General features: G+C 33.9%; 1 protein-coding gene across 2 annotated transcripts in view; it reads right to left on the reverse strand.

The window, feature by feature from the left end:
- Positions 1 to 14,625, reverse strand: part of LOC123705066 (voltage-dependent calcium channel subunit alpha-2/delta-3) — a 54,474-nt gene that overhangs the window by 10,902 nt on the left and 28,947 nt on the right. For both annotated transcript variants that reach the window (XM_045653769.1, XM_045653689.1), the window contains exons 4-7: positions 7,193 to 7,418; positions 4,703 to 4,834; positions 4,158 to 4,435; positions 118 to 231 (exon numbers count right to left, since the gene is read on the reverse strand). In XM_045653769.1, coding sequence (XP_045509725.1) covers positions 118 to 231; positions 4,158 to 4,435; positions 4,703 to 4,834; positions 7,193 to 7,418 — 750 coding nt within the window. The remainder of the gene's footprint in view (positions 1 to 117; positions 232 to 4,157; positions 4,436 to 4,702; positions 4,835 to 7,192; positions 7,419 to 14,625) is intronic.

Genomic DNA, 14,625 nt, shown 5'->3' on the forward strand with positions numbered 1-14,625 from the left:
GACACAGAATTCTATTATAATATAAGAAATGTAAGTTTAACCAAAAACAAATTCGAACTTGATATTCCTAACATAATACCCTGAATGTATATCTCATACATAAAATTGATCAAATACCCTATGAAGAATTTCGAAAGCAGTACTCAATGCAGCTGTCAAGTTAGCTGCGCCGCCAGTCGGTGCCGTGTTCCATACTGCGCTCTTTAGCTCTCGTAGAGTCTCCGGAATTGCCTAAAAATAATACACTTGATATTATTTTGAAATATTAAATAGCTTCACATTCAAATAAACATCATGTTTAGCAATCTAAATATTTATTATTCATATTCAAATTCAAAAATACACAATCATAGTTACATAAAAGCTTCGTATGTAGCTCACAGCAATTTATTACTATTGTTGTAAATCTCAACTACTCGTACATTTTATATTACTAGGAAGCCTATAGGTTCTCGACGGCCGTCATACTTTAAAAGGGTCAAGGATTTGTGTCATCAGTCCATTTAGACACATTTAACTCTTATGTTGCAAACGTTTCTACGAGTGTATAACGCATACCACTTACGTATTATATACCTAACAAATCGAAGCTCTTTTGTTTCAAAATTAGTTTGTATAAAAACATATTATTCGTACAATTCGATGCACGCACGAGTAACTAATATTTGTCGATTGATATTAAAATGCTGACTGGAAGCGAAATATTGTAGTTTAGTTGTGAGTAATCAATTAAAACTGCAGTAACTGTTATATAATGCAGATAATTGCAGTGCGGATATCGCTAGGTGATTCTAAACTACGGCAAGTGCGCCCAGCGAATACGTAATGAAGGAAATGCAAAATAGCTGAATGTACACCACAGTCCACAATGTCGATAATTTATGTTTTTGCTTTTGCTGTACTTTGAGTGCGAGTTTTGACAGTGGAACGTGCATCGCTTTGCAAATGTCGCTTCAATTTACATGCTATTGTGATTTTCAATTTTTCACTAGTGGAGTGTTTACATAAATATTTGTAAAGTTTTGAAAGCATAGAACAGAATAGAATATCATCGAAATATTGATTTAAAAATGACTTTTTAACTTGTCATTATGTTCATGTATAGAGCTTGATTAATTTCATGGTAATACGCGATAATTTTACAATACGATAAATCATTATTTACCATACTCATACAAAAAATATATTAAATCTGATCCTAATACAAACATCCAGTTATTAATACAAATACAAGGGAGTTTGAAACTCATTTCGTTCCCTACGTAACCACATTTCAACCCGTTCACTGCAAATAAGCAATTCGATATCAAACTCAAATAACTTCGCGACAAGCTGTTAATTTAAACAAACACGTCAACTTTATGACATATGTTTATGTATACTAATAATATGATTGTTTTGTATTCATACGTATATGAAAGGGAAAGATCATCATTTTAGATTTAATTCATAATTGCGTCTGTAGAGCGTGTGTTGTTTATTTTTTACTATATATTTTTCAGCAATCAATTATCGAAAGTGTTAATTGATTGCTTTTTAGAGTATGTTTCAAAATATGATCGCCATTTGTACATACTAGCATCTGTTTGTTCTATTTCTGTGTTTTATGTAAATCTTGTGTGTGTGCAATAAAGTATATCTATGATTTTGTTGATTTAAACGTCAAGTGAATATTCATTAGGTACTGTAGTGTATAGAAAACGTTTTAAATTAAAAATCATTATTTACGTACCAATTAGACTTTCATTGACATAATTTAAGTAAAATCTTTTAATAATTATAGAACCTTACTTAATAATATTTCATAATCTCTCATATAATATTTAGAGATAACATTTATATCTACTCAAATACTTACACATACAATATTTGACGTGTTACACGCCAAAGGTTAATAAGCAGAAATGTAAGATCACAGTGTAAGATATAATAACATGTAACATTCTCATATAAGTTTATTCGAGCGAGACTAGTCAAACTTGTCATTGGGAATACTCGTGTGTGCCCAAGACGGCAGCGAACTTGCGATAAGGGTGCGGTCACAACACCCACCTGTCAAAAGCGGGAATCTACTTCTTCGCACCACAGATAGCATCGTGAAACTTTCCACTTATAAACTGTGAGAGCACATTTGAACAACATTGTGACAGTTTTAGCTGAATGCTTTTACGAACGCGGAGTTCAAAAATACGGGGGAATTTAAGAGATATTTTTCTCATATACTTCGCTACAAGTTGCTAACGGAATTTTTTGTGTCAAATGAAACGATGGTTTTACTCAAAAACCTCTCTGTGTAACGTTTCATTTCTAGGGTTCATAAATTACACATTGTCTTATACATCTAGGATAAGCGGTATGCCATAAGAATTTATCATTGAAGAAAGAGAAGAAACTGCCCCTATTCAGTTACTTTAGATCTGGCACGACTTAGTTAATCACTCCGTGCATACCTACAAGGTTATAAAAATATTGCATTTATTTTCTGCATTTCTAAAGTAAGCAAGTCAGAATTTTATTCTGAATTGATCTTGACTTGACCGCAATAGCGCCAAATGTCAAGTGGAGATGTGATCTAAGAGACACTTATGTGTTGGCTTTTTACGTAACATCTTCAGACCACAACAAAACTATAAGATCTCACTTTAAATGATCTTCACTCGCCAACAAAATTTCTAGAGTTTTCAAAGAACTGGAATATTCTTTGTAAAGCGGAGATAAATATCTGGAACCTTCTATTCGCCTTCAGATTTATGCTCTAGATATTAATCGTTATCTCTTATTGTAGCTGAATCGGGACTCAGAACATGGAAAGTATATTACGTTTTTAGTAATGGTTCCTTGCTTGTGTTTTTAATATACGTAACGAGAATTGTCGCTCAGTTGCACCTGTGCAGTTGTGCATGAAAAGCTACGTTCACATTACTTACTAACTTGTTTCATTATTATTCTGCTCTTTTGTCTTGATGTCAGAAACCCTTTGCGTAGTTCTGTTCTTAAATATTATATGATGTTGATTTCTTAACTACCTTTTATAAAGGTACATTAAATAATAATGTATACAAAAAGTTGCGTGGTAAAGTTCATTAATTTTATCGAGCCTCGTAAATACAACTTTTCACTTAAGAAGGACCATTTACAACGTCCTCAAATTCTTCCATTAAAGGTGCGTGAACGGACTAGACAATTGACGAATTCCATCTAAGAAGATACTTTACGGAGCTTAACTTCTGTTTTGTATTCATAAGATGTTCCTTGAGAAACATCAATTTATCTACTTTTCATAGGAAATTATTATCATAAATTCTCTCATTCTCCTTGTTGTTCCTTAACGCTACTAACTACTCTTCAATTGAAGAGAGAATATTTAAAAAGGTAAGTACTTTAAATAAGTACCTACCTACGATTACATTACTTAAATGTTATTTAGATGATTGACAAGCTGAATACATTTATTCTATTCAGTATGGACTAGGAGAAATGTATACCTTAATTTGTTTAGTAATAAAAGACGTCATTTGAAAGAAAATGGATGGATTTGCGGTACCTTCGACTCGATTAAATAGGTCTGTTTTTTCATCCGAAGTTATTTAATACAGCTATCCCGTTTACTCTTATGGAGATTGCGGAAAAGGGAAAAGGGAAAAGAGAAAATACAAAGAATCCTTCAGGTTAACGGAATTGCTGACATACATTATATTCGTCCCGATGTTAATGGAGCTCCAAATTAAGCCGTTTTGATTGAATCCATTAAACCAAATACAGAGTCAGCAGATGCGTATCAAAGAACTTAGGGTCGCACGCAATACATGCATTTGTCTACTGTATTCCACAATATAATTTCGTTTTGAATGTTTGGTCTTATGAATTCTGGTGGTAATTGGTTCACTATTCACGGAATTTTGTTTGATTGAACTTTTATGGAATTATAATTGGAATAATTTTACTTTGTCGTATTGTAGCGTTGGTCGGTCAAAATGTGACTATAATTATATGGAGGTGATCTGAGAATTTCAATTATTTAAACCCTTAAATAATGAATTAAGATTTGATATGTATTTACTATGTATAACTAGTTAATATTTAACAAAATTCGTCTTTGTCGACAATAAGGTTTATAGACTAACAACACACTATCTTCAATAGAAACATTAACATACCTGAGCCAGCATTTTCGTATAGCACTGATGCAATTCTGACACTGTGTCACTATATCTATAGATGTTGACAAAGTCGTTCGGTCCGAGAGTATCCAAAAGCGCTGACACGGTTGCTCTGGCTAACCGCCGGTAGGAGGAACCTAGGTCGTCTGAGTCATCTAAAAGGATCACTAGATCTTTCGGTGACGTGGCAGCTTCGACGAACCAATTTGATGACCTAAAGTCATAGAAGTCACGTGCGTGGTGGGAATAGCCGTCTTCTGGTGGCCATGACATTGCTGGTAGGACAATGATGCTTTATTAATAAATTCTTAATTACGTAACGTTTGTATTAGTACTCAAGAATCAATATTATAAAATCAATAACATAGTTTTAAGGAAAATGAGAAAGGATAGTTTCTATTATGAAACGTCTTTTTCAGTAATATTGCGAGTATAATATTTCATCTGTGAGATGCTAGCTGAAATAGTCGATTCTATTTAATATTGAAAATCGAAATAAAGTACATTTGTCTAAGCGATACCACGTTATACAAATTACTAACCTGGATATCTCCTCATGAATCCCGTAGAGGATGCGTAGTACTGCCACGACAATGTCGGATCGATTTCATAATTATTGACAAACAGTGGATCCAAATGCTCCGACCACGCTATTTGGCTCTGCACCTCGCCATCTATTTAAAACACAACATTATTTATAATGACCATTAATAATACAAACTAACTCCATTGTCAAATGATTTGACCTTCGTTTAAAAAAAGACCAAGCATGGTTTTAAATTAGTGTTGGGGCGTGGTTATTTATTATATTTATCACCAACTTGATATATGTATAATTAAATTGGAATACAATACAATTTACTTTATTTAAAAACATAATTTGTGTTTTCCATCATAAACTATCGTATTGAAGAGTTAGGCCTTGATTAGAGTTCAAGCACAGTTCATGGTTGTATTAAATAAAAGAAAATGCTTCATGAAATATGCATGAAACGATTCAAGTTATGTATCGAGGGAAGGGTTGGCGCTGCGCGAACCAATTAGGGAAATTTTTATTTGACTAGCGAGGCTATTAGAGGCACTGTAATTGGTGAACTTGCTTCATTGAGCAACTCTGATTGCTTTTGCCTGGACTGAACCGGAAAAATTAATGGCGATATGCCACAATGCTTTCTTAGAAATTGTGGACTTGAAACGTATTAAATAAACGGACACATAAAATAACGTTAGAACTGGGATAAGTTTTGCCAAGGATATTCATGATTCAAATCTCGACTCTACTTATAATACACGTAGCCATAAAAGCTTTTGAACCACAAACTAACAATTGCAAACACGAGTACGTATACAATACCCATATTGTTAAGGAGTTCAGCATTCGAGACCAAATCTCGAGTTAAATTAAATTTACAATCACACTAAAAGCATTCTAAGCTCTGAAGGACTCGTCTGCGCCAGGAGCCCACAACTGAATTGAGTCGGTGCATTGATTCATTCAGCGCGAACTTTACGTTTCGGAGCAGCTGAAATTCTATATGGGTTAATTGCGTTAACCCAGATGAGAGCATAATGCAACTTTACATACATGTAATATGTGCGATTTAAACAGCCTTGTGTGCAATTAAATACGTAACGCTGGACCGCGCTAATTACCGCGTATTGTGAAAATATAAATGATACACGCTTAATCTCTTGCCATGTTTTTGAAATAAATAGGTACGGCTTAACAAGGCTCTATGGCCTTAAACTCCAATCGAGTATGTACTTCAATTGCTATAATTAAATTTACGCTGCGCGTATGACTGCGGTTGTATGCTTACGTAGGTTTATCCCGTAGGTAATGTATTTATATTCAGCGATGTCGTATATTTTGTAAATCTGCATGCTTATTGCATTTAGTATTAATTAATTTGACAAATGTTCTGTGCAGGCATTTTCATTTAGTGCATCTTCTGGTAAAGGGAGATAATTACACCGTAGGCTCTATCTACCCTTAAAGCAATATACGTAAATAGATATACTTTGATTTATGTTTCTAGTGAGCTCACGATTAACGATTCCATAATATATACCAGTTGAGTGCCCGATCATTAACATAAAACCCAAAAATTATAACATATCTTTCCATCTAAAAGCTAAAGTTACAGCAAAAATACGTAAGTCCATTTGTTAATAAATCATTTCACCCTTTAGGCCCCGAGGCCTCCCGCGCGTTGCGTGTCACCAATATATTACGTGTCGTTATTTAGGGACAGCGGTCCAAACAAACCCCTACTGTCACTCAGTGTCACTTATAGCGCTATAGGAAAAGTTAAGCAACTGGTGATGATAGCATCTAAGAAATTAGTAAATCAATTAGGTACTGTTCATAATCATTAGGGATAAACAAAACCGTTAGTTCAATCAAACATTAAAGTAATACCAAATTGTAGAAATACGTTATGCAAAGTAAATGATAGAAATATTTTATCAGGCAGTTTATCAAATCAGCGAAAAGCTGTGACTCCACATGGGATTGGGAATATTCAACAAGCGACATCTGGCGCGCCTCAGAAAATCCGCTTTACCCACATATGTCGAAACTTTTGTTCTCAGAATAAAACCCATGAGATTTAAAACGTTCAATATCCCTTTATTTTCCATTCTTTGTCTTTGACTGGCAACTGCAACCCACTTATAAACTACGTTTTTGATTGAAAATGTTCAAACGGTGGATATTGCATCCTCTATCTGAAATGCACTCGATAGCGTTATATACGTACCGTTATATCCTTTTAGAGATACTTTATTACGTACGTGCAATCGAGACAATTTATTTACATATTGAACACTCTATATAGACACACATAATATATTTTTCTGCGTATTAAAAGCACTGTGTATCGTTTGACTTAGAATTTACATAATATTTATATCGTACTATACGAAAAATAAGATCAGAAATCAGAAACGCCACTTAGAAAAATAAGAAGCGTGTTTCTTTACCATAAGGCTTCTAACGTTAAAATTAAAATCTGCTTTCTAAATCTTACCTTCAGTGCTAATATACGGTGGCATGAGCACAGCACTATAGCTGGTGTTCACAGCGATATGGTCGAAGTGTCTGCTGGGTGCGAGCAACAAGCGTCGCGCCCGCGCGGCCAGCGTGCCATCGTCAGCGTGCACGTTCAGCCAGCGTGCGTCGTAGTAAGTGCCCGGCGTGCCGTCGGAGCCCCCGCCGCCGGAGAGTGCTGCTGCCTCCGCGGAGTCCATAATTCGCTGTTCAGATAGTTTTGTCATCATAATCATCATCATCATAGTTTTGTCATCATTTGACTGTCATAGTCCGTGTTTGTATCGATTGAAAAGGTGGTTAGTAAGGTCTTGTTTCAGTTAGATTATTGCCTATCCATTGTGTTGAACTAAGGACGATGGATGTGCATCATTATCATATTATATGTATAAAATAATCCCTTTCACATTTTAAATCTTCAAAATTAACTACTTTTATAACTAGAGGCATCATGATTCAGCAATTGTTAGCGGAAAAGATTTTGTCATAGCCAAAATATTGTAACATCATCATGTGTGTATCCACAAACGCACTATAGGCTATAAGTTAGAGGATCAAATTGATTGACGAAAACTAGTTGACTAAGCGAAGGGTCAGAGTTATATAATGTAGATTTGAAATATGCACGAGTAATGAGGGTAAGGGCTTGTAGCGGCCGTGACCTGTCTCAACACGGAAGAGTTAGCACCTTCGAAAACCACATTCAGTATGTTATAGCAATATAATATGTATATTGTATATTCTTTGATCTGTAAGTATTAAAACACTAGCTCGCAAGCAAAAATCCGGGAAGGCAAAAAGTGTTAAAAGTGAAATGAAACGTGTTAAAAGACCAATTTCTTGACAGAGTTATTACATTAGTTACTAGCAAACCGGGCGAACTCCGTTTCGCCACCAGATACACCTTTTCTTTGCTATAAACCTCACGGAGCCCGAGACCTTCCAAAGAAAGCAAAACCGTGGAAATCGGTTCGTGCATTCTGGAGTTATAGCGAACCCGACTTATTTTTATAGATATTATTTTTATATATTAGGCTCTACATTAATAATTATTATTTAAATTAAGAGCTAATGACGATTTGTTGTAATAGACTAGGATTCCTTTGATTTAAAAATTCAAATAGGTTTATTTTGGGAGACAATAGTTTAAGTTATTTTTATTTTTATTAGAAAGTTTCAGCTAGGTACTGGTGTTAATTTTAAATAAAATTTCTAAAATAACAGATGAAAGACGAAGTGGTTTATGTTTGAAAGTTTTTAATAAGCAAGATGAAAGTCCTCTATGACCTACGAGACGGCTAAGTAAAGATACCTACTTAGGAATTAAAACTTTGAAGCTTACCTACTCGACGTCATTTGAGTTTTTAATTATTTTGTTATATACATATTGCTTCATCTAAACTCATATAAGGGTCTAATTATAATGAAGCATATTAGTGAATTATATTGCAATAAGTATATCGGAATATATTAGTTAGAAAATGTTTAAAAGTTTAAAATTTCACCGAATTAACTCTCCTGCAAATATTTATTTACACTTTTGATGAAAAGAGTTTCATTCACAGCTTAGAACTCTACGAGCTCTGTGCTTTTCATTATACACTTTTTTTTAAAGATTCAACGGATAATAATTCGTTTAATATTTTTGATATTACAAAAACCACAAAATAATTTTAATCTGTAGAAATAAGTTTGTACAGCAAGCTACTAACTAAAATAATTAAAAAATAACGGTATGTTTAAAAAAGCTTTTGAATATAATTAAGTCTGTTTTTTCGCTAATTCAGTAAGACCAAGGGTAGGCTGAGGCAATGTAATTCGGCGGCGCGGGCGCTACCTTCAATATTTAATGTAGTCATTAACAAACGCGACGAAGGCCGCATATTCTTAACAATATTTAACGGTGCTATGTAAATGCGGAATTCCTTTATTTTGTTCCAGCCACAGTTTCATTAAGTGCGAAATGTTGGCGTCGTTTTTTCTTGGCGACGCCCGCAGCGAAGCAATCCCCGCGATTTTTCAACTTTATTGTTGAGCTAAGTTCTAGGCGCTTTTGGCCCGGGCCTTGTTCACAACTTATTATGATACCGCCTATTCGTAGTACTTTTACGACACATTTTTTTATGGTTGTAGACGATTGTTTATCGTTCAATGGTCTCTTTGAAGGGAATATTTGATGTATTCACGGCGTATAATTTAATGGCGTTAGGAAACATGATATTATGAATCAATCACGAAACATGTGACAATATTCTATAGACTTAATGAACTAAAACTGATTATTTTACAGCCGGTTTAGTTCTTCAATTCTTTTAGAATCGAATAGCTTCAGCCTTTGGCCTTATAACTCGATAATGGATTCAAATGCAATCGATTATGGCTCACATGAGACATGTTAGTCTAGGCCATACTTATTATATCTTCATGATAGATAGTTTTACTAAGAAAAAAACAAATTAGATGGTTTGCAAATATAATTAATTTTTAAATTGATCACTACATAAAAAGCAGACATTTCAATTAAGTCTGTAAAGTAAAAACATTTGGGACCGCCTTCGCCGATATGTGGCTATAAAATCGTCTGGACGATGTACGCTTGCCACGGGATAATTTAAAACTCTCGGAGAATCTGAGGAACTTTGCTATAATAAGATTACATGGTCCTCAACGCAAACCGCATGTTCATCGGGCTAGACATATTGCATTATGTCAAACTCGACAGCTTAGCTTCGCCTTCGAGTAAACACTTGAAACTACTTAAAACACTTAGCCAATTTCGCGGTGGTATTGTACGTGCTATCGTACAACTTGAGATGCCGGTATGTTCAATACGCTAATAACGTAGTATTACGGAATGTGGCGGGATTCAGGAATGTGTAGTGTTATAGCTTTAAATAAACTGCTCCTTGTTAGTGAAAATCGATATAAGTACATATGAATCTTAATTTAATTTTCCTCGACTAAAACATTTCTGAGATGAAAATCTCTATTACCTCTATGTCGGTAAAATCCATTAAGAATAGAGAAAATTACTTTCCACATGCAAAATTATTAGGAAATGAAAAACGACGTTTTAAAACCACGTTAAAATTATTCGAAGTGCTTTCAATTGAAACAGTTCTCAATTCTCCAGTCGTAATAGAAATCGTATTAGTGGAATAATGCCAGGTCACTGGGGAGAGAAAATTGGTTGTTCCTTACATTTTGTCGGTACGGTCTCCTCGCGAGACGGATAATCATAATTCAATACTTCTATACGGGTTATCTTAACGCCTTGTTACATTTTACTCAAGAAAGATACTGAACGAAAGTAAGTACATACATATCCCATATACTTATTTGTTTAGTATTCGTGCTTAATTTATATTTATTCAATCAAAATAAGGGCATTGATTTTTCTTAAAATATGTATATATTTTGAGCCTGATAACACACACGTCGGTCTACCTGAAATTACGTTTTCAATGTAAAGTTTTATCATTAAAGGCGGGTTTGTACTATGTTGTATCGAAATAGTAGAGCATCTATACATATAATAAATCTGTAGAAGGGTCAATTCTGTACATTGAAAACATTGAAAAAATAAATAGCAGGGGGTGTAACTGGATCGATACCAAACCCAAATATGTGATTAAAAAATTTTTTGTCTGTCTGTCTGTCTGTCTGTTTGTCTGTCTGTATGTGAAGGCATCACGTGAAAACTAGCGGTTCGATTTCGATGAAACTTGGTATAATTATACCTTATTATCCTGGGCGTAAAATAGGATACTTTTTATCCTGGAAAAATACGTAGATAAAAAATAATCTTAATTTTTCAGTTTTATCCATAGACGTTGTTCCGTAGAACCGCGAACACACGTTGCGTATTATTATAGGCCTAGCCGTATTTGGGAATTGGGTCCAATAGATATTTATAAGATGTTATTGTCAGAGGTACTCAAAATGGAGAAATAAACCATCCACGCGAAGACCGACATCCGCGCGGACGGAGTCGCGGGCGGAAGCTAGTTTTTTAATAAATATCTTAGAAATATCTAGTCATAATATTGATAGACGTAGGTGTTGAAAAGTATAAGTTTAGATACTCAAGGGAACACTTTATACTGAAAAGAAAACTATAAATATTATATACAATTTCGTCGGTCGTATGTAGTGAAAAGCGTATTATGATACCTCGTAGAGGGCGATGCGCTTCTAACGGTCTTTGACCGTCGCAGCCGTCTCGTGCGAGATTAAAAATATTTAGATTAAATTCATTTTCTACTACATTACTGCGTGGAAAGTATAGATAGATGAAAGAATAACATTCCAATTATTTTGAAACATATTTTTAAATAAGTTACATATTGAACTCGTTGTAAATATCTTTTATTTATTAGATATAATTTTTTTCCGAATATTTGGCAGAGTGAGTGTATTAAAAATAAAAACATATTTTGATCCATTAATTGTCGTAGTAATAATAACCATTATCACTTTAAACTTACATTCTATAGAGTATAGGCACATTGAAATATTTACGGCAAGTTTCCACTGCACAATAATTACGGCTTGGCTCTTTGCCCTGTAATATCTTGCATTTTTATATAAAAATATGCCTTTGATGTTAGACGCGAGTTAAATTAAAAACGCATAGTTGTACTATCGCTTGCGTACCTCACACTTAGATGAAATTAAAGCTGCACGTGTAACTGCTCTCAACAAGTTATTTGTTATACTATTAAAAACAGATAATCAGCTCCTTGTATGTAATTTATTTTTATTATTCAAAATGACTTGTTTAAAAAAAATAGCATATTAAGAGTATAGTTTTTTTATCAGTAATGTGTTGTGTGTACTATGTATTGTTAAAGAAGGTAACTACGTATTGTATAATTGTATTGTGGTCAACCTTTTATTTTTTTTTTCAGAATCAAAAAAATATCAAACTAAACGGTAATAGATTAAAACGCAAACCACAATACTTATCGTATTAAGTACATTAAATACAACGCGTACCGGCTCTATTACTGCAAATGTCCCGAGCGGTTCGGAATATTGAGTAAGTAGCCTCCGGGAGTACTTCGGAGTGCGAGAGGAAGAGGGACGGAGGCATCGTCTCAAGACTGCGAATCAATACAGTCCACTTATACAAGTCGGGGTGCAGTGGATATGGGTCACGCTGCACTCCCGCGTATTTAATAACCGCCTTTACACCCCGACAGATATTACTTGATCCTTCCTATATTTACACTGGAATTCGAGTGGTTTCACGTTAAGTACGCTCTTATAAACTCTCTATGACAGTACGCTCCATTTGAAATTGTAATTTAACTTCAATTTAAGCTATGTAAAGTATACAATTTATTACATAATTCTAAGAGACGTTTAAATTACTTTCGTTTTAACATTCGGTAAGTATTTTACACCTATAATAGAATTTACCATTTATTTCTGTAACGCAACACACTGCATGTTTCATATCACGAAAAGATAATTCGTGTAGAAAATTGCAATGAAAACAGCAGTGCAGTGACCGCTGTAAAAGAGCGAAAATCTAGTTTCATTCACGAGTCAACAAGTAAAAATTACGCTAACAATATGGCAATTGCGGAGAACAAGCGTCTGATTGCAGTGTGTGATTGGGGAATGGGGGATGTCATGATCGAATAGTGATCTGTGAACTGTCACTTTTCAGCAGCTGTGTTTTGCAATTTGCTGATGGCGACATTAGTCGGTAAGTGCGCCCCACCCCACCCTGCGGCATGCCTCGAGAATTTGGCGGTGCGCCTTGTGCTATTATAGCCTATAGGTACGTATACCGTGTCATACGTTGTGGTAGTTTGTACTTGTTCTTGTACTAGTTTGATGTCAAAGAACGGCTTTGTCGTAAAATTAATACTGCCAGGATATATGATATTCGTGTCTAATTCACAGCTCGTGTTGTCTATGTTGAAACTCTATATAAATTACGTAGATTTTGTACATAATTAGAATTTTCATTTGTGTATTCAATAATATTTATATTTATTTAAATAACTTATCTTCAGATGATTCGTGACTAATTAATCATCATAACCATAGAAAAGAAATTAGATAGTGAAAACGTTCATTGCCTATCCAGCTGATATGAAATTATAATAAGGATTCCTTAACTTAATATCCAGAATATAACATTTTAACAGTAAAAAAAGGAAAATGGTTACAATTCTTCACTTACCCGCCATTTGATAATCTTTACTACTTCCTAGGATATGTGAGTGATGGACATGGGATTAGGTCACTAATATACTTAAGTAAGGTTTTATGAAAGCAAGATCCATATTCATAATTTAATATTTATAGAAAAACACTATTTTTTGTCTATGCTTTTGATTTCAAAGCCGTCGAGGAAATCAACTATTGACACTTTTAAGAGTATACGTAAACCTGGTACATATCCTTTATGTATTTAACATAATATATCACATTATGTTATCCAGGCGAGGAATGTTTATAGGCGGCTTGTGGTTTAGTGATAATATTATTTCTTTATAGATATTTATGCATGTATGCTTTTATTCAAAGCTATATTTCATACTACTGCTTTCAAATTCAACTATGTTATGTGAATTTACATACAACAATAGGTACAATCAATTTCCATATATTCAAATGCAATTTGCAATGCATTGTGTTGTTATTTGAATTACTAGACTTTACTGCTTTAATAGTAAGCATAAAAACGCAACTGTGCAGTAAAGAAATGTATGTATATTAAGGAAAAAATCCTATTACCCTATATTTTATCCAGTACAAAAATGTAGCAATGCTACTCTAACTTTAATTAAAGACAAATATAAATACAAGAGCTGTAATAAGAGCAACACTGAAACCTTTCTCATTAAAAATGATTTCTGAGTGAAACCGTGAAGTTATGACGTCTGCTCCTTTATGCAAAGATTTCTTTAAATTTTGAAGCCTTTGTAGCTTTACAATTTTTCGAGTTTAAAAGACATTTTGTAATTAACATCAAACTAATGAATATACCTTAACCACGTCACCGTGTGTTTTTATTGTTTAATCCAAATAGTACGATTGAGTGTATTATTATAAATGTATTAATTATCACTGTGAAGGAAAAATTCATTATCCTAAAATGTAGATATCAATATTATCAATTTTAATTTGTCAAGCGCTGGCTGACATTTTTGTCTCGTTAAACGAAGCTTTGTTTGGAAAAACGGGCCAGAGGTGATAGGTCGGGTTCCATCCTGTTTACATTAGCTAGCTTTTATAATATTATGATTTATTGCTTATTCGCCTTCAGTAGCTTTGTAATTTAACCAAATTTCGTTACCGTTTCATCACTTTGAAAGGAATTTTAACCACGCCCAAACACGTAAGCCTTTGATACGAATTCTCTTTGCATGTACTTAAATTATAACTTTACGG

Source organism: Colias croceus, chromosome 1 (assembly GCF_905220415.1).
Source record: "Colias croceus chromosome 1, ilColCroc2.1".
NCBI lineage: Eukaryota > Metazoa > Arthropoda > Insecta > Lepidoptera > Pieridae > Colias > Colias croceus.